Source organism: Kogia breviceps, chromosome 14 (genome assembly GCF_026419965.1).
Source record: "Kogia breviceps isolate mKogBre1 chromosome 14, mKogBre1 haplotype 1, whole genome shotgun sequence".
Taxonomy (NCBI): domain Eukaryota; kingdom Metazoa; phylum Chordata; class Mammalia; order Artiodactyla; family Physeteridae; genus Kogia; species Kogia breviceps.
The window spans coordinates 65,627,307-65,651,403 of NC_081323.1; the positions used below are offsets into that span (position 1 = coordinate 65,627,307).

At 52.6% G+C, this 24,097-nt stretch overlaps 1 protein-coding gene across 6 annotated transcripts in view; it reads right to left on the reverse strand.

Moving 5' to 3' along the window:
* Window positions 1-24,097, reverse strand: part of MYH11 (myosin heavy chain 11) — a 122,078-nt gene that overhangs the window by 6,990 nt on the left and 90,991 nt on the right. For all 6 annotated transcript variants that reach the window (XM_067013499.1, XM_059038282.2, XM_059038284.2 and 3 more), the window contains 24 exons: window positions 23,790-23,911; window positions 23,597-23,666; window positions 23,272-23,432; window positions 21,782-21,890; window positions 19,908-20,039; window positions 19,610-19,816; window positions 18,504-18,641; window positions 17,068-17,191; window positions 16,201-16,372; window positions 14,520-14,732; window positions 13,193-13,337; window positions 10,050-10,256; window positions 8,218-8,322; window positions 7,977-8,129; window positions 7,507-7,755; window positions 5,768-5,980; window positions 5,220-5,432; window positions 4,844-5,005; window positions 4,342-4,470; window positions 3,952-4,040; window positions 3,392-3,515; window positions 2,591-2,799; window positions 1,577-1,685; window positions 1,327-1,499 (listed from right to left, as the gene is read on the reverse strand). In XM_067013499.1, coding sequence (XP_066869600.1) covers window positions 1,327-1,499; window positions 1,577-1,685; window positions 2,591-2,799; window positions 3,392-3,515; window positions 3,952-4,040; window positions 4,342-4,470; window positions 4,844-5,005; window positions 5,220-5,432; window positions 5,768-5,980; window positions 7,507-7,755; window positions 7,977-8,129; window positions 8,218-8,322; window positions 10,050-10,256; window positions 13,193-13,337; window positions 14,520-14,732; window positions 16,201-16,372; window positions 17,068-17,191; window positions 18,504-18,641; window positions 19,610-19,816; window positions 19,908-20,039; window positions 21,782-21,890; window positions 23,272-23,432; window positions 23,597-23,666; window positions 23,790-23,911 — 3,728 coding nt within the window. The remainder of the gene's footprint in view (window positions 1-1,326; window positions 1,500-1,576; window positions 1,686-2,590; window positions 2,800-3,391; window positions 3,516-3,951; window positions 4,041-4,341; window positions 4,471-4,843; window positions 5,006-5,219; window positions 5,433-5,767; window positions 5,981-7,506; window positions 7,756-7,976; window positions 8,130-8,217; window positions 8,323-10,049; window positions 10,257-13,192; window positions 13,338-14,519; window positions 14,733-16,200; window positions 16,373-17,067; window positions 17,192-18,503; window positions 18,642-19,609; window positions 19,817-19,907; window positions 20,040-21,781; window positions 21,891-23,271; window positions 23,433-23,596; window positions 23,667-23,789; window positions 23,912-24,097) is intronic.

Consider the following 24,097-nt stretch of genomic DNA (forward strand, 5'->3'; position numbering starts at 1 on the left):
AAAAATAGAGGAAACGAGCATAGATGTAGGGAGGTGTGTCGATAGGGAAGTGGGGGCTTGTCTGTACTTCATGATAGTTTCCATTTTTCCATTAAACAGGAAGTGAAGTCATCAGCTGAGAGGATGGCAGGGATAGTAAGTTTAGGGAAAGTGAAAAGCAGATGCCTAAGGGGGAGGGCTGAGAGCATGGGGGAGGGGTGAGATGGGGGAGGGGTGAGAGGAGGCGGGGACTGAGAGGAATGGGGAAGCAAACGTCCAGGCAGCACTAAGTGAGGTCGGCTTGGTTCCGCGATTTTGAGTTTCCAGCGGAAGTGGCAGCACACCTGTTTGCTTTTCCACACTGCTTTGAGCTGCAGAAGTTTGGCAGTTGGGTTTAATTTGGGTTGTGTTCTAACCAAGTCAGCACAACACAGCAGGAGGGGAGACCAGAGTGTGGAGGATGTGGGAGAGGCTGACCATAACCATGGAGTCAGTGGGGCTGCGAGAGGATGAGAGGATGAGCCGAGGGGTTGGAGACCCCGGCGGAGACAGAGGGAGTGAGCTAAAGAAAAGGGGTGGCAGGCAGATGATGGGTGCTTGATGGTCACATTAGGCCTGAGAGTTACTGGGAATGCCCGGGGAGTGGCAGGGTCCTGGAGGAGAGAAGGTCGTGGACTTGAGAGGCCGGATCACCCACCTGCCGGGGGGTGTGAGCGAGTGTGATAGGAAGCACGGAGCTAAAACCTTCAGGGAACCAGGTGGACCAGGGGGCGGGAAGGAGGTTCAGGGGTGAGGGAGAGAAAACAACCGCAGTCCACTTATGGCAGAGGGTCTCGACTGTGGGCAATGGACCTCCCGGGGGACGTTGGGGGAAGTGCCGCTGCATCTAGTGGGTGGAGGCTAGGGATGCTGCTCAACATCCTACAGTGCACAGGGCAGCCCATGATAAAGAATTATTCAGCGCTGAATGGCAATAGTGCAGAGAAACGCCGAGTTAGGGAAAGGTGGGGAAGAGAAAGTCCAGGAAAGAGGTTAAGAGAGAAGGGATTCTGCAGACGTTGATGACGCAGTGAAGAAAGGTCTCAGGAGATGGAGGTACTGCCTCCTCCTCCTCCTCACCTGGAGGATGGGATGGGAGCAGTTAGGACAGAAGGGGTGCTGCTCAGAGGGAGGGCCCATGTGGTCTGGGCCCCGCCCACATCCAGCACACGCTGGTGCTGCGTACATGATGCTGAGCTGGAAAGCTGCGAGGGCTTTGGGAAAAGGGGCTCTGAGCCACTGTGGAGGTTTCAGGCCGACCCGTGCACCCAGCCCGTGAGACGAGGCCCCCGGGGGCTGGTCCCTCACCTGAGCTTGCTCTTGAGCGCCGTAACCTCGCGGCCCATGGCCTCGTTGCTCTCTGTGGCTTCATCCAGCTCCCGCTGCAGCTTCCTGCGGTTGGCATTGATGCGCTGGGACTCTTCCTCCGCCTCTTCCAGCTGCCTCTTGAGTTGCTTGACCCTCGTGTTTCCTTTCTCAGCCTGTCAAGGAGAGGCCCGAGGGTCAGAGGGTTCTGTGGCGGGGCTTGCGGGGCTGGGAGGGGGCGGGGCAGGGTTACCTGCTCCTTGTACTGCTCTGCCATTTTGCGCTCATCTTCCACCTGCAGCAGGGCCTCCTTCAGCTTCTTGTCCTTCTGCTTCAGCGACTTGGTGGCCGCCTGTTTGTCTCTGCACACACAGAGGGAGTGGGGATGTTTCGGATGGGGAGGGCCTCCCTTGCAGTCGGTGTGTAAACCAGACCAGCATGGCCCACGGTGGGCACTTTTCCTGAGCCCAAATCAGGGCTCATCCTGAGAATAATGTTTGTCCATGAAAAGGAATGAAGTGCTGACATCAGCTACAGCATGGGGGAGCCTTGAAAACGTGCTCCGTGAAAGAAGCCAGTCACAAGAGGCCTCATGTCCGGAATAGACAACAGACAGAAAGTAAATCAGTGGTTGGCTGGGGATGGGAAGTAGAGGGTGATGGTTAAGGATACAGGGCTGCTTATTGGTGATGACAGCGTTCTACAGTTGACTTTGGTGAGCGTGTGCCTATGAATTGTACACTGAAAGCCACTGAACTGTACACTTTAACTGTGTGAACTGTGTGGTATGTGAGTTATCTGTAAAGCCACCACCAAAAGCAAAAAACGTGCAGGGATCCCAACCCTATCTGATGGTCATGAATGTGCTGTGACCTTACAGCTCAGGGACCGTACTTAAGTGAGAAGCCTTCCCATGTTTGTGTGTGCTGAAGGGGCTGATGATTTGGATGTTTTGTGTACCCATTAATGTGACATCCTGCAGACACACGTTAGGCAAAGTGACATGAGCTCCTGGGAAGTCTGGCTGACATCACTGAAGAGTCATGCTGCTTAGAGCAGCTAATGTCACAGAGGCTTTTTCCGGGCCAGGCTAGGGCACAGCACCTTCCTATGTTCTCACTCAGTTCTCCCAACACAGCTACAGCGCGGGTACCACTGAGCTGATCTCTCAGCCAGAACTGATGCCCAGAGAGAGGCTGACTGACCCCCGACATCCCCGCCGCTCACCGGCAAGCCGGCTGTCGTTTGGGCGCTGTCCCCACCATACCTGGCCTCCTGCTCGACCTGCTCCTCTAGCTGTGCGATCTTGGCCTCCAGAGCTGCAATGGTGGACTTGAACTTGGACTTGACCGCCCCCTCCATCTCCTGCAGCTTGCTCCGCAGCTCTTTGTTCTGCCGCTCAAGCTGCTGCCGCGCACTTTCATTCTTCTGGGCTGTGCTGCGCTCCGTGGCCAGCTCATTGTTGAGCTGCTCGGCCTGGGGAGGAGGGTGAAGGTCACCAGGTGGAGGGCTTGGGAAGTGCCAGACGGGGCACTGAGATGAACGGCTCCCCCCCGCAGTCCCCAGCCTTCGTTGGCCTCTGCACACGTCCCTGGAGCTGGAGCACCCAGAAGCCCTCCTCCTTCCCCTCCAGCAGCCAGCTCCTTGGCCATCCTTGAAGGCCCAGCTCAAGAGGCAGCTCTTCCAGGAAGCATCCCAGTGCCACCCAGGCACCCAGGTCACACGATGGGTCCCCAGTGCCCATCATGGAGCTGACGCTCAGTGATGTCACTGAGTGCTCACTGTTGTAAGGCGGGGGCTGAGGAAAGAGCAGGAAGGAGACCGCGGCGAGCATCGTCTACTGGAGGGAGCCACCAAAGGAGGTGCAGGCAGGGTGCTGGCGTGACCGGAAGGGGAGGGAGTGGACGCTCGGGAGCAGGCGTGCTGGGTCCCTACTCTCCCGTCTTCGCGTTCTCGTCCCCCCGCACCGGGGCCTGGCACACAGGAGCCTGTCCTGAAGCCATGTGAGGCTTGGGACAGGGCGGATCTGAGGCATGTGCTTCCCTGCTCCTGGCCGCCCCGGCCCCACCTGCTGTGTGGCCTTCCGGACTCGGTCACTCATGGCCTCCATGTTGCCTTGTTCTTCCTCCAGCTCCTCCTCCAGCTGCGCGATCCGGGCCTCCAGGCGGCGCTTCTCGTCCTGCAGTGCGTTCCTAAGGGAAAGGCAGCCGCTCTGGGGCCTCCAGCCTCCACTCAGAGGCTTAGAGAGCTTCCTCTCTTGGAGAGGCAATGCCTCAGGGTTGCCGCCTTTTATAACTGAGGTTCAGAGAAGCTTAGAGGCTTGACCAAAGGTACACAGCGGGAAGTGGGGAGCCAATTGGTGTCAGCAAAGCCAGGCCTGGGATGAGGATCAGCTCCCTCCTCCCCGACGTCCCCAGATGCCCCATCCCCACCATGCCATTCGTTCAGAATGAGTGAAACTGGCTACACCCTCAAATAGGGTGTGAGAACCCCATGACCCCTGTCACAAGCTCAGCTGAACATTATATCATTTTCAGCATCAAATGGGGTCCAGGAGACTCTCCTCTGACTGCCTCTCCCTCATCATCTGAGTCTAGAGAACCCCCTTTCTCCCCATGAGGCTCATACCTTCCAGACACGCTGCTGGCCAGTTCCTCAGCCAGCTCCTCCTTCTCCAGGTCTGCCTGCTTGCGAGCCCTCTCGGCCGCGGCTAGATCCTGGACAGTGGCAGGTGGGGAGGAAGGCAACCTGCTGTCTGCCAGGAAAGGGCTGAGCCCACTCGAGAATCCACCCCATTCCTGTCACCTGGCCCCCAGCCATCTCTAAAATGGCTCGGCCTCCTCTGAGCTCAGGGGGAGGCCTGCAGATCCATCAGGGAGGAAACCCTGTATCTTTCCCCACCCTCGCTATGGGGCCCACCCATGTGGAATGCAGGACGAGGGTGCACAAGCTGGGGGTGCCCAGGGCTGCTATCCCGGCATCCCCATCAGGGCTCTCGCAGCGAGGAGAAGCCTTTACCTCCTGTAACTGCATGAGGTCTGCCTCCAAGCTCTTGGCCTTCTTCTCATTCTCTTTGGCCGTGGCAAAGATCTCATCCCGGGAGGCGCGGGCATCTTCCAGCTCTCTCTGGAAGTCCTTCATCTGAGCCTGCGTGGTCAACAGGCGGGACCAGCTAAGAGTTCCTTACTCACCGAGTCCTGCTGCCCAAATTACCTTTCTGTGCCCACCCTAGGATTTCCCACGATTGACCGCAGAGCCCTCAGCCTCACGTGGCCAGGTGGCTGCCTGGGGCACGGTTCTGGATGGGCTCCGCAGACCTAAGAAGCGGTGCTGAGATCTGGGGGCCACAGCCAAATGCCTGATGTGCCCCCCCCACCCCCAGGGCAGGAAACAGCCCCCAAAGCTAAAGGGTGATGGAAAAACACCAGGTGACCAGGCACCAGAGACAGAGGAAGGCCTGTGTCCTCCCACTGCTGCTGACCTGGCTTCCCCCCGCGTGCCCGACCCTCGGGGCACCCACCTGCAGTTTTCGCAGCTGCTTGATGGCTTCCTCCCTCCCCTTGATGGCCGAGTCGGCCTGCAGCTCCAGGTCCTTCAGGTCCCCTTCCAGCTTCTTCTTGGCCGCCACCGCCAGGGCACGTTGCTTTCTCTCGTCTTCCAGTTCCGTCTCGTACTCGTGAAGCTGAGCAAGGAGAGAGACGTGCGTTGCTGGGCAACGCCGCCCCTAGGATCCCTTCCCAGCGCCCAGGTTTGCACAACCACCTGCAAGGTGAGTTTCTCATCCTCGGGTCAAAAGTGAGAGATCAGAGTCTCCGTGAAGCCAGGAAGTGGAGGTAGGAGGAAGGAAGCAGGCTGCCCCACCTCCCCTCTCCCCTTTCCTCCTCCCCACAGATTACCTGCCTCTGGAGCTGCCTCCTCTTTTCTTCATTCTGCTCGTCCCGGGCCTGGAGATCCCGCTCGAACTGGCCCTTCAGGGCCTGCATGTTGACCTCCAGCCTCAGCTTGGCATCTTCTGTCGCCTGCAGCTCATCCTCGAGCTCTTCCAGCTGCGTCTTCATCTCCTCCATCTGGGTTTCCAGGGCCCGCTTGGACTTCTCCAGCTCATGGACCTTTTACGTAAGGGTTGATGTCATGAAGATGGTCGGGCAGCCCCCAGGGACAGCTCATCAAGGTCAGGGAGATGGCTTTTGCCACCCTCAAGATGCATGACCAGGAGTCCAGACCAGAGCCATCCTGTTGGAACCCTTGACTCAGAACCCACCCCCAAATACAGTTCCCAACCAGGCCCCTTCTTTGCATCAGCCCGAGGGACTCCCTCCAATTCCTGAGTATTGCTTAGCATGGAGGAGGCATGGAGCCCCCTCCCACCCCCGTGGACTGATAAATAGCACAGAGAGTGGGTGGGTGAAATGTAGACAAGCAAAGATGATGAAGAGCCACTTACGTTCTTGCCCACGTCGTCCTTGGAGCTAACCAGATCCTCCATCTCAGCTTTGAGCATTTTGTTGGTCCTCTCGAGCTCCTCTTTGGCTTCTAAGGCCTCCTCAAGGGCCCGTGCCAGCGACAGGGCCTTGGTTTCCTTTTCCCTGGCTTCCGCCTCGGCTCTGTCCCTTTCATCCGCATATTTGGAAGAGATGTTTTTCTCCTCGGCCAACAACTGCAACACAGCAGAAGACCCAGAGGTGAGCTCTAGGCATGCCTGAGGGTCGGCTGCATTGAACTGCAAATACGGGGAAGAAGCCTTGTGTCCGGCTGAACTTGTCCTGGTGCAGGTGGAAGGAAGTCAGATGTCTAAGCAAACAGTTTATAATAAGACTGCTCCCCGACTTCGAGGTCAACCTTCAGAGCCAGCATCCGCTGAATCTCTGTGCTTGGAAATCACTGACGCTGCCCATGTCGGTTAGAATGTGCTGCAACCGAGGTCAGGGTGACATTTAATCCTCCCAGAGGCCAATTATTCTTTTGTTGTTTCATGGTCACAGTCTCTCGCTCACAAGAGTAGCCTATGAGCCGCGGTAGGGCAATGGTGAGTGGTGGATGGATCTGCACGCAGTTCCCCCTCTGCCTGGAGAAGCAGTTTCAAGAACACCCCATACTGACGTTAATCTCAGCTTTAGAAAGAGAGAGCAGTATACACCGTAACATCCAAAACCCAGACTGCCAGAATTCAACAAAGACATGCAAGTAACAGGGACTCCCAAACGGCAGTCAACACAAAAACTCTCCACTGTTTGCTACAGGAAAATAATAAAGCAGCCTCAGACCCTGGGCCAGGTAACGAAACTGCAGATTAGAAGCAATGAGGACAAGCTGTCAGCACAGGGAAGGGATGGCTGGTAGAAGAGGGAAGAATCCCAAAGTACCATCCCCAAAAATAAATCCCAAGTCACTTGTAAACCAAATCATATTTACTAAATCTGAGTAACCTATATTAAAAGTTGGTATTTAGGGGTTTGGGTCATACTGGTGTATGCATTTATCAGAACTCAGTGAGTGTACACTTAAGATTTACACATTTCATTGTATGTATTCAAGGGAAGAAAAAATATTTTTAAAAATGAACCCTAGTTTTTATATGCAATGCTGAGGTATCAAGGGGAGATGTACAGATAGATGTCTGTCATTTGCTCTGAAATGCATCCAAAAGATACAAATGACAGATGCAATACACCCTTATAAATAGTGTGTGATAAAGTCTGCGTGGTAAAGCATTAATGATTGAAGCCAGGTGGTGGTGTACAGGTGTTCACGGTATAGTGCTTTCCGCTTTGCTGTGTGCTCAAGACTCTGTGATGAAATGTTAGGGAACGATGGTATTTCAAGGGGGGATGCTTTATATTACTTGGAAATCTCAGCAGGCACTCAATAAATACTCGCCGAATAAATAAAATCAGTAAACCTCATTCCTTATCTGGGCTAGAACCCAAAGCATGACTGGGTTTCTAGATGGCCCTTGTGGTGGGACCCGGAAAGTCACAGTCACTGAGGCTTTGCCACTCTCCTCCCTCTGACCAAGAAGCCCTAACTACTGTTTCACACAAAGCAGGCTAGGCTTCCATCGCGTCCAGCAAAGCCTGGATGGGATGCTGACACACACACAGCAGCCACATTGGATACTTTGCAGACCTGATTCCCCCACAACCAGGGTCCATGAGCAGAGTTGGAGGGCCCTCCAGCCCCTACCTGATCAAACTTCTTCTGCTTCTTTTCCAGGTTGGACACCAGTTGCCGCTGGTTGTCCAAATCAACGACCAGGTCATCCAGCTCTTGCTGAAGCCTGTTCTTGGTCTTTTCCAGTTTGTCATAAGCAGCTGCCTTCTCTTCATACTGCTGGGTGAGGCCTTCAATTTCCTTCTGGAACCTCTTCTTACCCTCTTCCAGGGATTCCACGGTGCTGGCAAAGTCTTGCAGTTTCTTCTTCGAATCGGAGAGCTGAAATGGCAGTGTCCAGGGTGGGGTGAGAGGAGGGTGGTGAGGGATTCCCATCCCTGCGCCCCTGAGAAGCAAAGACCACCGTCTCACTGAAGAAACTCAACGGCAGGGGGAGCCGGCGAGCCAAGCAAATGGCGCCACCATTCTACCACAAGCACATCGGAGCCACTGATCTACACTTAAGGGCTCAGGCCCAGAAGAGCAAGGACATGCGGGGGCACCTGGATGTTCAGAGTGGAGATGTGGCGCTCCAGGTTCTGCTTGGCCTCCATCTCCTCGTCCAGCTGGTCCTGTAGGCTGTTCCTCTCATCCTCCAGCTGGCGCAGCTTGGTGGACACGTTGAGCTTCTGCCGGGTTTCTTCTTGAAGCAGCTCCTATAGAAAGGACACATGGAAGTCTAGGGGCCCACCCCCAGGAAGGTCGTACCCCAGGCGCCTCTGGCTGATGTGGCACGATACCCACCTGGGTGTCCTGGAGCTGGGACCCAAGGGATGCCACGTCCTTGGCCAGTTTGATGGCCTTCCCCTCTGCCTCGTTGAGCATCCCCGTGACACTCTCGACTTCATTCTGAGGGTGCCGAGAGACTGGTTAGTCGGAACCTCTAGAACAGGATCCTCATTAAGTAAGAGGAGCCCTTTGTACTCAGTGATAGGCCTTGGGGTATTCACTGTGAAATACCCATGAGCTAGGGGGCCTGGTCATGGTCACTCCGTGGCCCCCAGGGAAGCACATCGCATACCAGTTGCAGTCTCTGGCTGTAGACTCTGGGTTCTAGGACCCTGTTAGAGCCCTGTTAGACTGTAGTTAGACTGTGCTGACTGGGCCCTGATCCCTCTAAATGGATTCTGGATCCTTGCCAAGGTTGGCAGAGATGAAGCAGCAGGTGTGAGGCTCCATACACTGAACAATGGTCTGGACTCACTCACTCCCTAAAGTGGGGGAAGAGACTGCAGGTGGCACTTCCACTTCCAAGGGTCCTGTCCCTACCCCCCCTCTTCTTCACCCCAGCTCTCTGCCCTTTCACTGACCCTTATGGCAAAACCAAAGATGCAGACACTAAAGGTAAAAAGCCTTCTACCTTTTCTCTGCCTTTTACTCCAGGAGCTGGTATATCTGAGCAAGTCCTTTCGGAGATACCTGCCCACCATCTGTCCTCTTCCCATTTACAGTAAGGATATAAATGATCTTGACTCCACTCCTTCAGGACATTGCTTGTATTAGGATAGTAAAACCCCTGTGCCCAACTGCATGTGGAAAAATTCATACTTAATGCTGCCCTGCACCCTCATCCCAGGCTCTAGGCGCATTAAATCTTTATCAGAAGTGGGGCCATATCCCACGAATGGCAAGTCAGGCCAAATGTCTATTCAAAGCTAATTAAGACCAAAGAAAACCAGACCATGTCATTCTTCAGCTTAAAACCCATCAGTGGTTTCCCATCACTCAGAGTAAAGACCAACATACATATAATAGGGCCTAGAAGGCCCTGTGTCCTCTGGCCACAACCTACCTCTCCAATCCCATTTTGTGCCACGTTTCCCCTTCCATTCGGCATCTAGCTCTACTGGCCTTACGTGATCTCTTCTAATTTCCCACTTACCGCCGGGCCTTTACACATCTGCCTATAAGTAGATAGACTTCTTATCTGTCAGACTATACATCTTTCTTAGGGAACCCTTTCCTGACCCCTCCTCCTGCAGCCCAGGCACCCATATTATTTACATTTATTGCATTATGTGCCTCTGTTTTCCAGCATCATTTTACATTCAATTACATGGTTATTAATGTCTTTCCCTCCACTAGTCTGGAGTTCTCCTGGGGCACAGACAGTATCTGCTTCCTTGCTCTTGTATCTCAGGATTAAACATGGTGCCTAGGGCTTCCCTGGTGGCGCAGAGGTTGAGAGTCCACCTGCCAATGCAGGGGACACGGGTTCGTGACCCGGTCCAGGAGGATCCGGGCCTGTGAGCCATGGCCGCTGGGCCTGCGCATCCGGAGCCTGTGCTCCGCAACGGGAGAGGCCACAGCAGTGAGAGGCCCACGTACCGCAAAAAAAAAAAAAAAAGAAAGAAAGAAAAAAAACCCACCATGGTGCCTGGCATACAGCAGGCACTCAATAAATACTCACTGAATGAGTGGAAGAGAATTTTTAAAGATTAAATTGAATAGGGCGACCATCTCATCTCCCCAAGGAATGTAACTAGAGGAAACGGACTTGCTTTGCCATGAGAGAGGCTTTGTTAGCCGGAAGAGTCTCATCCTTCAAGGGTCGGTCCCAGCAAATCCTGCCTCACCTGCAATTTGTGGACCTTGTCATTGAGCTCGGCCCGGGCCCGTTCCCCATCGCTGCACTTGGACTGCAACTCCTGCAGCTGCACCTCCAGCTTCTTCTTCTTGTGCTCCACCTCCTGCTTGGCTTGGCTCAGGACACGCAGCTCCCCAGCAAGGTCTGCATTCTCTTTCTCCAGTGCCTGCTTGTTCTTGTCCAGGTTGGCCTTGGCCTGGTCAGAGAGGCAGAGGGGAGGGAAGGCGTTACAGCCGTGGCTGGGCAAGCATTTAAGACAGGGACCTATGCTGTCGGGGGATCTTTCTCTTTCCTTTTCCCTCCCACAGTAAGTCCAGGGACCTGTGCCCCCCGCCTCAGGGGAGGGACACGGCACAGTGAAGAACACACAATCACCAGTAAGACTTTTTGGATTCCGTTTTCCTAAAGCTCAGAGGTTGCAAACTAGCATCTCCTGGGCTGCATCAACCCTGCCATCCTGTCCTATTTAATCCATGCAGTACCTTTTAACATTTTAATTAAGAAATACCACATAAAAATCTGGATTCCCAGCTTCTCTTTTTAAAAATCAAATGTTCTATTTCATGGCTAGGTGGTGGTTACACTAATGAATACATTTGTCAAAATTATCAAACTATACATTTAAAATTGGTGAATTTTGCTGCATATACCTCTGTAAGTCTGACTTTCAAAAAAACAAACTAAAGATCTGGAAACAGAGGTCTTGCCTTCCTCCAAGGTAACAATCAGCTGGATATGCATAGCAGCCAGCCCTGTAAATAGGGCAGTCACACTCCACTTGGCCCCAGTCCCCACAATTCCCTATTGTCCATCAGATTTATCATTGAATGTACACTGCCTTTTCTGTGAAAATTTAGAGAAGGTTATTTTATCTAACTAGCTCATGTAGGTGCATGACTTTCTCCAAGAAAAAAAGTATTTTTGGAAAAAGCAGAAGAAGGGAGGGGCCTTCTCCCAGGGCTATAGGGAGGAGGAAAGAAGAAAGAGAGAAGTGTGGGTCCCAAGAGCAGAGGAAACAACAGTGGGCTCACCCTCAGCCCCCAAGAAGGTGCTGTGCAGTGTCCAGGCAGCCTCAGAAGCCATTCCTCTACTCCAGGTGTGACTAAGAGCTGCTGGGACCTCAGACAGGGACGAAGTGCCTCTTAGGGTAACAGTGCAGATTGATGAGCAAGGACCCTGGGGGACCTCATGGGATCTGGGCTCCCCAAAAACCTTTTTCCCAGAATGGTGGCAACACTATACACATGTAAGGGGTTTCAAGATAGGAATGATGTTACAAGTTTTTCCCAACAATCTGAAAAGTTGCTAGAGGTAAAATAGTCCTCTTTTTCAACGCTCCTGAGATGGTGGACAGGCGTTCCCAGCCTCTTCTTTCTTATACAGGTCAGACGTGGATGCTGTCTGCTGGTGGTGTGAACAACTGAGTCTTTCCAAAGAGACCAGGCTGTGAATCCGTGGTGTGGCTTCCAGCCCCTGCTCACCTCTGACGGCCACCTGGCTCAGCGCTGGTCAGTTACCTCTCCAGGCCCCACTCTTCCAAACACGGAGTAAGAGGGACACATACACCTTACTACTGTCTGGAGGGCTTACTATTTCAGAAGGTGGGAAGAGCCCATTTGGGTTCAGATTCTATCACAATAAAAAATAACTTCTGAACATAAAAAAGGGAAGACAGTTAAAAGGGGAAATACATGTTGTAGATAAAATTAGCAAGGTCTTATTTATCCAACACATATAAAGAACGGACAGAACGCTGAAGATTCATATTCAGACCCCATGTGACAAGTGACAAGGGGACATGAACAGGCGTCCTTTTCTCCATTTGGAGTGTGAGGGGTGTTCAGTCTGGCACAGCGTGTTTCAGCATGGGGCCTGGAGATCTGCATTTTAGCAAAGGTCACGGGTGAAATTAAATGAGTTAGTGTCCTTAAAACGTTGGAACAGTGGCATATAATCAGTGCTGTATGAGGGATTGCTGGCGTTATTTAAATGTACGGGCAAATTCTGAGATTCTGTTAGAACCGGTGGCAAACCAGCTCATAGAAGAACATTTACTTTGATTGGCGATAGAAACAAATGCAAACTCCAACAATTTTTAGGTAACGCAACAGCCATTTAATCTAGAAAGTGCAAGGGGGAAGCCATAGCGCTGAGGATGGTATAATTCAGACTCTTAGGGAAGCAACCTGGCAGGATGTCGTAAGCTAAAAAAATTCCCTCCTGGGAATGAAATACAAGGAAATTCTCCAAAGGGAGAGAAAGTTCCCGATATGAAGCATTCAGAGTAGAGCTATTTAACTGTCTCAAGTCCCATATACCCCAAGTAGCCAACCACAGGAGAAAGAAAGATTAGATCTAGCCATTCTCAAACTACACCAGGGGGCTTCCCTGGTGGCGCACTGGTTAAGACTCCGCCTGCCAATGCAGGGGACACGGGTTCGAGCCCTGGTCCGGGAAGATCCCACATGCCATGGAGCAACTAAGCCCATGCACCACGACTACTGAGCCTGCGCTCTAGAGCCCATGAGCCTAGAGCCCATGCTCTGCAACAAGAGAAGCCACCGCAATGAGAAGCCTGTGCACCGCAACGAAGAGTAACCCCTGCTTGCCGCAACTAGAGAAAGCCCGCACAGCAACAAAGACCCAACGCAGCCAAAAAACTACACCAGGGAGAGCTGTCTTGCTACTCAAATAATGATAGTCTTCTTCTGATCTGCAGAGAAATGAAGATGGCTAGAAGGTTCTCAGTGTTGTTACCTTCCCAGAAGTTTTGCTAAACTTTGCTTATCCATAAGGTCAGTGTATAGTAGACCCTACCCTGGAGAGGCTAAGAAGTGGGTCCAGAGCCAGACTGCTTGGACTCTCGCTGACTAGCTGTGTGACCTCTAGGTGCTCTGGACCTCAGTTCCTTCATGTGTAAAATGAGCTTCATTGTACCTATCCCAGTGGGTGGTTGTAAAGGTTAATCAGCATAATATACAGTAAGCACTTAATAAATGCTGGCTGCCATCACTCTCATTCGAATCGTTGTAGCTTGTTATTGGTCTCAGTATAGACACTGATATGTAGTTATTTGAAGCTGTTGACATATCATTCTTGATATTTTGTCACAAAAAGAGCATCGCAACTCACCCTCTTGAACTGCTCCAGCTGCTCAGTGAGCTCCTCCACGGCCTGTGTGTGCTTCTGCCTCATCTCCTGCACCTGGGCCTCGTGGGACCGAGTCTCCTCGTCCAGGGCCTTCTTCAGCATTGTCACCTCCTGCTCCCTCTTGGCCCTGGACAGGAAGAACACAGTGGCTGGCAGTGGAGGAGACAGCGGTTCACCTTAGACATTACTATGCAGAAGAACGAGCGCTCTCCCGGGACCTGGAGCTAAGGTCTTCATCATCACCCCTCCCTAGCTGTGTGACCTTGGGTGAGTCACCTAACCTCTCTGGACCTGGAATTTCCTCAAAACGAGGAGCATGCTACCTGCCCAGAATCTCCCAGGGCTGGCAAAGAAATACACAAAATACAGCACATGATATTGTTGGAAGAATGCAAAGTGAATTGCAAACTGTTCCATAAATATTAACATTAGCTCTTATTTACTGAGCATGCACAATATGCCAGGCCCTGACCTAAGTTCTGGGTATATATCATCTCATATAATATTCTGAGTGACCCTAAGAGGCAAGAATATTATCATTTCTATTTTATAGATGAGGAAACTAAAGCTAAGAAAGAGTAAGCAGCTCGCCCAAGCTGTTGAAACCATTGTGTGTTAGGGCGAGAATTTGAACCCAAACAGTCTGACTCTGTGCCCATGCTCTGAGCCATTGCACTGGGCCAGTGGGAATAGAGAAGGACATTGTGCTGGCTTCTAGGCCCAGGTAAGTGATGTAGCACAAAACCCAAAATGTGGGAAATAAATCTCCATGTTAGCGCTTGATACAGGGTGCACTCAAAGCACGTTTGTGTATTTGTTGAATGAATAAGCGACCTAGTTTCACTAAAGTCAGGCAGTGACTTTCATTATCTGGTAGGTGACCCGTTCTTAGAGTGGGTTTTGTTTTTGTGTTTGTGCTTTGGTTGTTGTTGGCTGTTAGCCTGCAGTGACTCTTTAATCAGAGACCAATCTAATAAATATTATTTTGAAAATTTAACACAAAACTTAGACACACAGGAAAAGATAGGAATGAAATCCCCCAAAAGGTTAACTGTGGTGGAACTGGGGGTGATGCTTTTGGTATCTACTTTCCTACAGTTTTCAAATCATTCTCTAATTAAGTATATCCTCCGACTGTGATACAAAATAAGATTAAACATAAGCATGTTTATATTAGTTAAAGCAAAATACAATCAGGACGATAAATGTAGGGCCTGAGGAACCCCATGACCCAGGATCTGCTCGGGTTTGCCCCTCTCCACCAGCCGTCGCATCAGCGGGGTGGGCCAGCGTGGCGGGGGCCCCTCACCTGAGCTCCTGTTGGGTGGCCGTGCTGTCCAGCGTGTCCTCCAGCTCCGTCTTCAGCGCCTCCAGCTCCTCCCCGAGGTCCCGCTTCTGCTTCTCAGCCTTGCTCCTCGCGGCCCGTTCTGAGTCCAGGTCCTCCTGGAGGTCTGAGATGTGACCCTCCAGCTCCCGGATCTTCTTCAGGGCGTTGTTCTTCTGAGCGATTTCATCATCAAGCCTGCCGGGGATGGATCCCCAGAATTAAGACCCTGGGGTCCTGAGCCCCCCTGCTATCCATCCCACAATGTGGCCAAAAATGGCTTTATGGAACCAGCCATTTGGGTTCCATACATATCAAAACATGTTTCGCTCATGTCCCGAGACACAGCAGACCACTTCTTGCCATGCTGGACGGTTTGGAGGCTTATGCAGAAACGTGGTTTCCAAGAGCTGATGTAAAAAAACAGGTCATGCTGCACGTGTGCGTGTGTGTGTGAGAGAGAGAGAGACAGACAGAGACAGAGATGGAGACAGAGAGACATAGACAATACAAAGCTCTGTCCCAGAGTAGCAAGGTGCCTTGTCTACATCAGGAGCCTAATAGATGCTTTCTGAATGGTAGACAGTTATTCTTCCCTGGCAACTACTTGTTTATTCTTTCTTCCATCTGCTCAGCATCTGAGTTCTGCTACATGCAAAGCTCTTGGCCAGGCATTGCTTGGGGGTGGGGCGGGGGGGATGTTAAAACTGGGGGAGGCAGTGACTGTGGGTCAGTGTGGGACACGGGGAGCCTTGTCTGAACGGCACGGACGGGAGCTCCCTCCTGACCACTGTGAAGCTGCCTCTGGTTTTGCCCACGATGGATGGAAAGGGACCCTCAGGAGGGAAGGCACGACGAGGTGGCCCATCACCTTAGCACATGGCACAAACGGGCTGAGAGAGAGCTGGCCAGGGGATCAATCAGAAAATGGATCCCAGCCTGTCTCTCAAAAGCTGGGTGACTGTCACATGTCCCTTCACCTCCCCTGGCTCAGCTTCCTCCTCAGTGAATGGAGGTAACAGCCGCATACCTGGCCAAGTGTCTGCAAAGATACTGCTTGAGCAGAACATAGCATACGGCGAGCAGGCTCATACGCATTAGTTGTTGCTTCTGTAATACCCCCGGGGGGGGAAGCGTTAGAGTGAATCCAGCTCAGAGCTGGGAGAAGGGGGCACAGAGGAAAGGGTGTGGGACACACCTCAGGGGACGGGCAGACTCTGAGGACTGCTGCACGCTGTGCGTGGGACAAGAAGGAGGGTAAAAGCTAGGGAGGAGACACATTTGCAAAAAGAAGGACCTCTGAAGGAGGGGGCGGGGGACAGGGAGGGTTTTCCCAGCCTCAGACGTGGTGTTTGCGGTGCCAACAGAACAGACTCCGTGCACAATCAGAAATCCAGAACTGGGGTGTAGACGACAAAGGCTGGGCACCCAAGAGACAGACACAGTGGGAGAAGAGAGGATGAGTTGGAGGGAAGAGAAGAAAGTCAAAGGCAAAGTTCTGAAGGTGCCAGCAGGACTGGGAGGCACCCAGGAGGCCTGGCCTGGGCCACCTAGCATGAGATGGAGGCCTGCCTGGAGAAGGAGGAGGAAGACCGAGGCCCCCGCAGATCGGCAGTAGCCCTCAGGGCACCAGCACACACTGGACATGCCCCGCCAGCCTCGCTACCTGCCCAGGGCCGCCTGCAGCTCCTCCTCCTTTTTGGCCAGCTGCATCTTGAGCTCAGCGATCTGTGCCTGCAGGTCGGCTATCTGCTCATGGAAGTCGCTGGCCTCACCCTCCAGCTTCCTCTTCAGCTTCTCCAGCTCCTGCCGGCTCTTCTCTTCCTTCTTCAGCCGCACTACAACAAAGCCAGGGCCCCTCAGGAGGTGGACACTACCAGAGAGACCCCTGGAGGACAAGCCTTTCTGCTCAGGCATTTCACATGGAGGAAATTCACACTCACACATCCCCCACACTGGTAACTGTCCCGCCCGCACCACTGTCTTGTGGAAGGAAAGTCAGTCCTGGCGACAAGCACCTTCTGGAATTAACGTGTGTGTTCACTAAGGGTGAGCAGGCAGCTGGATAGGGTTGTCCCTTTCCTGCAATAATCCTCCATTCTCAAATTTCCTGTCTGATAGTCCTACTTTTAAAATGTCCACTCAAAACATCACTGGGGGACTTCCCTGGTGGCGCAGTGGTTAAGAATCCGCCTGCCAATGCAGGGGACGCGGGTTCGAGCCCTGGTCAAGGAAGATCCCACATGCCGCTGAGCAACTAAGCCTGCGCCACAACTACTGAGCCTGCACTCTAGAGCCCGTGAGCCACAACTACTGAAGCCCACGTGCCACAACTACTGAAGCCCGCGCACCTAGAGCCTGTGCTCCACAAGAGAAGCCACTGCAATGAGAAGCTCGTGCACCACAATGAAGAGTAGCCTCCGCTCGCTGCAAGAGAAAACCCGTGCGCAGCAACGAAGACCCAGTGCAGCCATAAATAAATAAATAATTTTAAAAACAAACAAACAAAAAAATCACTGGGTAGCCATTTTACCTTCCAGTTCTGAAATCATAGATTCGTGCTTATTTTTCAGCTTGGTAAGATTCTTGGCTTTTTCTTCCTCTTCTGCAAGATTTGTTGTTAAGTCACTAATCCTCTCTTCAAGGAGTTTTCGCTCCTTTGGGGGGAAAGAAAAAGAAATATCGTTCATTTTTTCCTTTTCTCCAGGGTCTACATTTCACTGTTAGTAATTTCCAGATAAACAGTTGAAAGGAAAGCCCACATTATAACCAAATGCAACCTAGAGTTTTCAATGGGGAAAGAGAAGTTCCTTAACAATATTAATTTCCAAAGATTGACTACTCCTCATCTCAGGCCCCTCCACCCCTCAACTTCATGTCCCAGCCAAGGGGGCCCTCTTTCCTTTCCTACCACAGGCCAGCTCCTCCCAGCCTCAGGGCTCTTGCACAAATGGGACTATCTGCCTGGGATGTGCCTCCACCCCCTCTCCTTCTAACTGCTTCTCACTCTTCAGGTTTCCACTTAAATGTCACTTCCTCCAGGAAGCCTGCCCTGAATCCCATCCCCCATCCCCTAGTGCTCTGGTCTTATAAGATGGTGAACACCTCCTTCAGAGCCCTGATCACAATGGCAATTAACGTTTGCGTGTATGATTATCTACTTGGTGCCTCACTAGGATATAAGCCCTACGAGGACAGGTTCCTCCTCCACTGTGCGTGCCCTGCACCTGACACGGACTGGCTCACAGTTGGTGCCCAGCTCAAAGGACTAAAGGTAGTCTACCTCAGTGGGGCTGCTTAGTGGTTACTGACTAGGGTGACCTAGTCATCCTGGTTTGCACTGGGACGTTTCTGGCTTAGGGGCTGAAAGTCCCACATCCCAGAAACCCTTCAGTCCCAGGACAGCTGGTTCCCCTATTACCAACTGCAAATGGACGGTGAGAATGTGAGAGGGGCCCCTGAATCCCAGGCACATTGCCCTCCCACCCTTGTACAACTTGGGGGTTCCATCGGTCATGGTGTTTCTGAAACTTGCTCCATGGCAGCCCTGGTGCTGGTGGGACCACCGGGGACCCCATCCATGGCACGCCTGCTTCCAGACGGCAGTCACAAGGCTGCCACATCAGTGCTGGAGGTAACTACTTGCTCAGCCTTCAATACCTTGTATCTGGCTAAAAAGGGAAGGCATCTGGAGTCCTCAGCCCTCATGAGCCTATCATTTTAACAGACACTCAACCGCACTCACTTTTTTTTTTTTTTTTTTTTTTGCGGTACGCGGGCCTCTCAGTGTCGTGGCCTCTCCCGTTGCGGAGCACAGGCTCCGGACGCGCAGGCTCAGCGACCATGGCTCACGGGCCCAGCCGCTCCGCGGCATGTGGGGTCCTTCCAGACCGGGGCACGAACCCGCATCCCCTGCATCGGCAGGCGGACTCTCAACCACTGCGCCACCAGGGAAGTCCCCCCACTTACTTTTGACAGTTTATTGTTCTGATCATCCATGACCAGAATATCATCCTCCAGTTTCTTGATCTTGGCCTCAGCCGTGACCTTCTCAAGCTGTAGCTTCTGCCTGGCAGCTTCCTCTTCCTCCAGCTGTTCTTCCAGGTCCTTTGTGGGGGAAGAAAAAGAATCAGAGCCTTGCTTAAAACAAAGTCACTCTCCCGGAGCTCTGGGGACTCATGGATACAGAGGCTTAGCCTAATGGCCCCCTGCAGTGCTCTGCCATCTCCTTTCATCACAAAGAAAAGGTTTGGGTAAGCCACTTTTCTTTGTGGAGCCTCAGTCTCCTCATCTGTAAAATGGGGATAGTAGATAGCATGGTGGTGTAGAAATATGTCCATAAATTCTATGATACTCATCCCTTCAAGAGGTGGAGCCTAAGTCTCCTCCCCTTGAGTGTCAGCTGGACTTAGTGACTTGCTTCTAACAAATAATATCAAGAGGAAGCGATGGAGTGTATAAGTCAGAGATTAGGCTATAAAAGGCTTTGCAGCTTCCTCCCTGTTCTCTCTTCACTCACTCCATCTGGGGAAAGCCAGCCGCCACTTTGTGAGGGCACTCAAGCAGGCCTATGGAGAAGCCCACATAGTGAGGAACAGAGGCCTCCTGCCTACAGTGGTGTGAGTGAGCCATGTGCAAGTGAGTCCTCCAGCCCCAGTCCAGCCTTCAGATGCTGCAGCCCAGGCGGACATCCTGACTGCAACCTTGTGCGAGGCTCTAAGCCAGAATCACCCAGCTAAGCCACTCTCAAGAGTCATGACTGTGTGAGATAAATGTTTGTTATTTCCAAGCTGCTAAGTTTTGGGGTGCTTTGATTCTGCAACAATAGCTTACTGATACAATTACCCCTCACCCAGGGTTGCTATTAGGAGGAAAGGTGTTTGCACATGAAAGGCAGGGCAGTAGAACTGAGCAGGCTTCCAAGGAGACCCCTGTGGGCAGATGGTGGTTTCTCTCTGAGCCTTAGTCTCTTTCTCTGTCCAAAGGGGACATATGACATCAGATGCACCTCACAGGCCTGCCGTGAGGGTCAAGGGATTTTGTACCCACCGAGGGCTGCCCCTGCAGTGCCTTACCAGCATCTGCTGGGCCATCTTCTTCCGTTCTGCCTGCAGCTGCTGGCTCCGGTCTTCCTCCTCCTCCAGGCGGGCCTCCATCTCATGCAGGATCTCCTCCAGCTCCTGCTTCTTGGCTGCCAGCCGGACCCGCATCTCCTCAGCCTCAGCGTACAGCTCCGTCTCCGCCTGCAGCTGCTCCTGAAGCAGGTTCTTCTCCTCGGTCAGCTGCATGCAGAGGGTGGGGACACGGCCCGTGAGGCCCGCAGGAGCAGGCGTCCTGCCCTCCGCAGCCCCAGCCAGGCTCCCGGCCCGGTACCTGCGAGTGTCTCTGCTGCAGCTCCCTGAGCTCGCTGTCTGCCTTCTGCTGCCGCTCCTTGGTCTTCTGCAGCTCATCCTCCTTGGCCTGCATCTCCTCCTCCTGCCTCGTCACCTGCAGCAGGGGCTTCACCTGCACACAGTGGGTCAGCCCGTCACTTGCTTTCGTGGCCCAAGGGAAGCACTCTCGTAATAAATAAATCAGTGAGTCTCAGCAAGGGACAGTTTTACCCCACTCGCAGATCCTAACGGGATATTTGGCAATTTCTGGGGACAGTTTTAGCTGTCACAACCCCGGGGAGGGGGGGGAATGCTACTGGCATCTAGTGGGTATAGGCCAGGGCTGCTGCCCAACATTCTAGAATGCTCAGGACAGCCCTCCGACACAGAAGTATCCATCCCCAAATATCAGCAGTGCTGAGATTGAAAAATCCTAAATTAGAGCAATGGGAAAAGGTGCAAAGTGAAAGGAGAAGGTCTCCCCTCCCCCCATTTAGTCCCATCCTGAGAGAGAACTGCTGCCGACAAACTGATAGGTTTCCCTCCAAAGAGAAAAGGAAAGAAAAATCCCCTACATCCTACCTCCCATTCTCAGCATTGTCCTACACATTAAAAAAATATACCTGAGATCACACTGCCCAGTGTTACATGCTGCTTTTTTTTTTTTTCGGCTGTGCTGCACGGCTTGTGGGATCTTTGTTCACCCACCAGGGACTGAACCCAGGCGCCTGGCAGTGAAAGCGTGGAGTCCTAATCACTAGACCACCAGGGAATTCCCTACTTGCTGCTTTCATTACTAAAAACTGCAAGATAATTATCACCCCATGCTGTCCCATCAGCTTTACAACTTGATTTTTAGATAACCATCATTTTTAATGGTTGAAAAATATCCCATTGATGGATGTGCTGTTGTGAGTCAGTCTGTCAGGGCTGGGCATTGAAATTTTGCTCTTGTAAATGAATGCCCTTCATTCTTGATTTCCTGTATTTCAGATGGTTTTCTGAGAAGAGTTTTCTAGAAGTTGGGTCAGTGGGGATGGACATTTCCAAAAGCAGCTTCCCCTCACTGCTCTTCAGCAAGCTGACTCCTAACTCCTGTGTTCAAGCCCTGCCTGGCACTAGGGGAGCCCCTGTCAGACACACTGTGGCTTCCTTCCTGCGCTGACCCTGGTCTGCCATGGGCATTGGTTCCTGTGCTGACGGCATCTGCTTCCCCACTCGACTAGAATATTCATGAGGCCAGGGCATCCCTAGCACCTTGCACGTGTCTAGTGCACAGTAATTCCTCAATACATACTTGCTCAGTGAAAAAGGTTTGTGCCCATTTATACACTCAAGGGCACCTAAGAGAAAGCCATGTCTGTCCCTACAGAGCAAGTCTTTGCACGATTGGCTCATGACAGCCAGTGACGCTGCAAGACCAAGTTGTACCCAGAGAAACAATGGATACACACTACAAGCTGGATGGAGGGATCTCCAGAGAATGGTGCTTCGTGACAAAAGCCCATCTCAAAAGGTGACATACTGAAGGACCCCGTTTATATAACATCCTTGAGATGACAAAATTATAGAAATGGAGAACAGATTCATGCTTGCTGGGGCTATGGAGGGAAGTGGGTAGGGCTCTAAAGGGGCAATAGGTGGGATCCTCGCGGAGATGGAAATGCTCTGCATCTGGGTTAAGGTCATGGCTGTAACCCACGTGCCAAAGAGGGGGCCTTTCTCAGGCCCGGAGAATCGCCAAAGGGCAAGGTTTGGTTTCGAGCCCTCAGTTGCACACCTGCTGTCAATCACCTCCAGTCCCACATGGACAGCCTCCAGGTGAAGACCCAGGACTGGGAGGGGGGTCGGGGGGTGGGAGAAGGAGGCACTCACTTTGGTGAAGAGCCGCCACCACTGCCAGTTCCGCAGCTTGAGGTAGGCGGCGCAGTTCCTCTGAATCACCTTCATGGCCGTCAGCTGCTGCTGCCTCTTGGCAAAAGCCCTGGGGAGAGGGAAGGGGAGCTGTGAGAAGACCTGCTTGGCTCAACACACACCTCACTGTGTTGTCACGGCATCCCGCCCTGCAGCATCCCGAAGGCAGGACGCTTCTGTTTGGCTTGTGATTTAGTGACTTGTACAAGGATGTCCCCCATTCTCTCCAGCCCAGATTCTCCAGGAAGCTCTGAGCATCAGCAAAAGTATACCATCTGGAGGCCAGAGCCTTTCTCAGTGGACAAGGAAGACCCAAGGCTCACAAAATGCCCTGGATTCAGATCTGTGGTCCTGACAACACCTAGGAAATTGATCTATGTTGCACCATCCCTAAGGGGTGTCCTATACCCTCAGCTGTGCCACATCTTCCCCAAAGCTGAGTGTCTGACAAACCTATCCTTCCCTCAGATAATTTAAAATCCCAGACCTGACACAGAACCAGCACTCTTCCTACTTCAGGGCTACTGGGTTTGAGAAACCACAGAACAGTGAGCACCATCCTCTTGTCTCTGCGTGGCTGCCATGGCGGCTGCCATCTTGGACGCAGTGAATTTGAAGAATAAAATTGCCCCAGTTAGTCTGGAGGTGGGAGGGGTGGCAACAGAGAATTTAGTTATGAAAGTTAACAGTTTAGGTCTGTCCCTGGACCAAGAGCTCCCCAGATCTGGCCTTGACCATCCTGGGTCTACTTGACAATGAATCAGCTTGACACAGTCAGGGCTCTGCAGATGAGTGCATGGTCCATACCTCCTGAAGACATATGCCCTGGACAAGAGCTACTCTGCCAGCCCCTGTGTCCTGTCTGGGGTATGAGTTTCATGGAGGAACCACAGCCCTCACCCAGCCCCCAGGATTCCCAAAACAGAGGGGGGCATCAGGCCTTCTAAGACTTTGCCTTATGAGTCCCACTTGGACATAGGGGTTTAGACACAAATACTCTTTCCTCAGACACTTTATCGTATTCTCACACTTCTGAAATGATAACCAGCCACTGTTCTCAACCCTTTTCATGCAGTATTTCATTGACCCCTCATTAAAATAAGTTTATGAGGCAGGAATGATTATGCTCATTTTCCTGAGGCTCAGAGAGGTAGAGTAACCTTCCCAAAGTTCTTCAGCAAATAAGTAGGGGAGCCAGGATGAGAACCCACGTCTAACTCTCCAGAGCCCATGGTCTTAACCCCTTCCTGCCCTGCCCTTATAACTAGTGCATATATTTAAAGTGGTAGCATTTTTCTCCCCCAAGAAAAGGCTGCCATTCAATCAATGATGCATCTTAGAGCAGATGGCCTCTTAGAATCAGAAAATCAGAACATGAGGCCAGAAAGCCCCCTGAAATTTTGTATTTCTGGTCTGTGTTTGCAGGGAGGCGATAGCACATGGGTCTTTACTTTCTGGCCAGGTAGCCGCGACACATCGCCTGGAAAGCCATGATGACGTCGGTGATCTTCAAGTCCCGCTCCTCTTCTAAGTGGGCCAGGACACCAGTTCGGAAGAAAATTTTGCTCTGCCCAATCCTGTACAAGTTGGGGTCGAGTTCTAGGGCTTTGATCTGCAGAAGGAAGGAGGATGAGAGTTCCCGTTCTCGGCTATGCCACTTGGCCAGGGGTTAAGTGTGTTTAAGGAGGGTCCCACCCAGAGCAGCTGTGGGAAGTGCCACCAGAGGCCGGGGGGTCTGCAGTTGGATTTCTGGGGCGGGGCTGGGGCTGGGCTCACCATCAGAATGCAGGCCTGCTTCCCGTCCATGAAGCCTTTGGGAATGGCGTTTGCGGCCAGGATCTCATAGCTTGAGACACAGGGCAGGAGTCACCGACCGAGTGCATCTCCGTCATCTGTCTGTCCCTCCACCCAGCCTGCTCACCCCCGTCCCACCCGCTGCCCCACCCGTGCCCGGCCCCAGTGGGCTCACCGTTGGCGGAACTCCTGGAAGACGATCCTGTTGGGGAATCCCTGGCGGCAGATTCGGATGCCTTCCAAGACCCCGTTGCACCGCAGCTGCTCCAGCACCAGAAAGGCGTCCAGCTTTCCGGACTGCAAAGATGCAAAGGGCAGTGGGCCGCCGGGGCCGCGGGGAGCAGCAAGGCCCAAATCTCAGGCCTGGTGACCCACCGCGCCAGGCCATGCGGGATCATGGGGCACCAGGTGAGAGCTCAGCTGAGGGTTCTGGTGCCATCTCTCGTACTTGGTGGCACTAGCATCACCTGGGGCTTCCTCCTC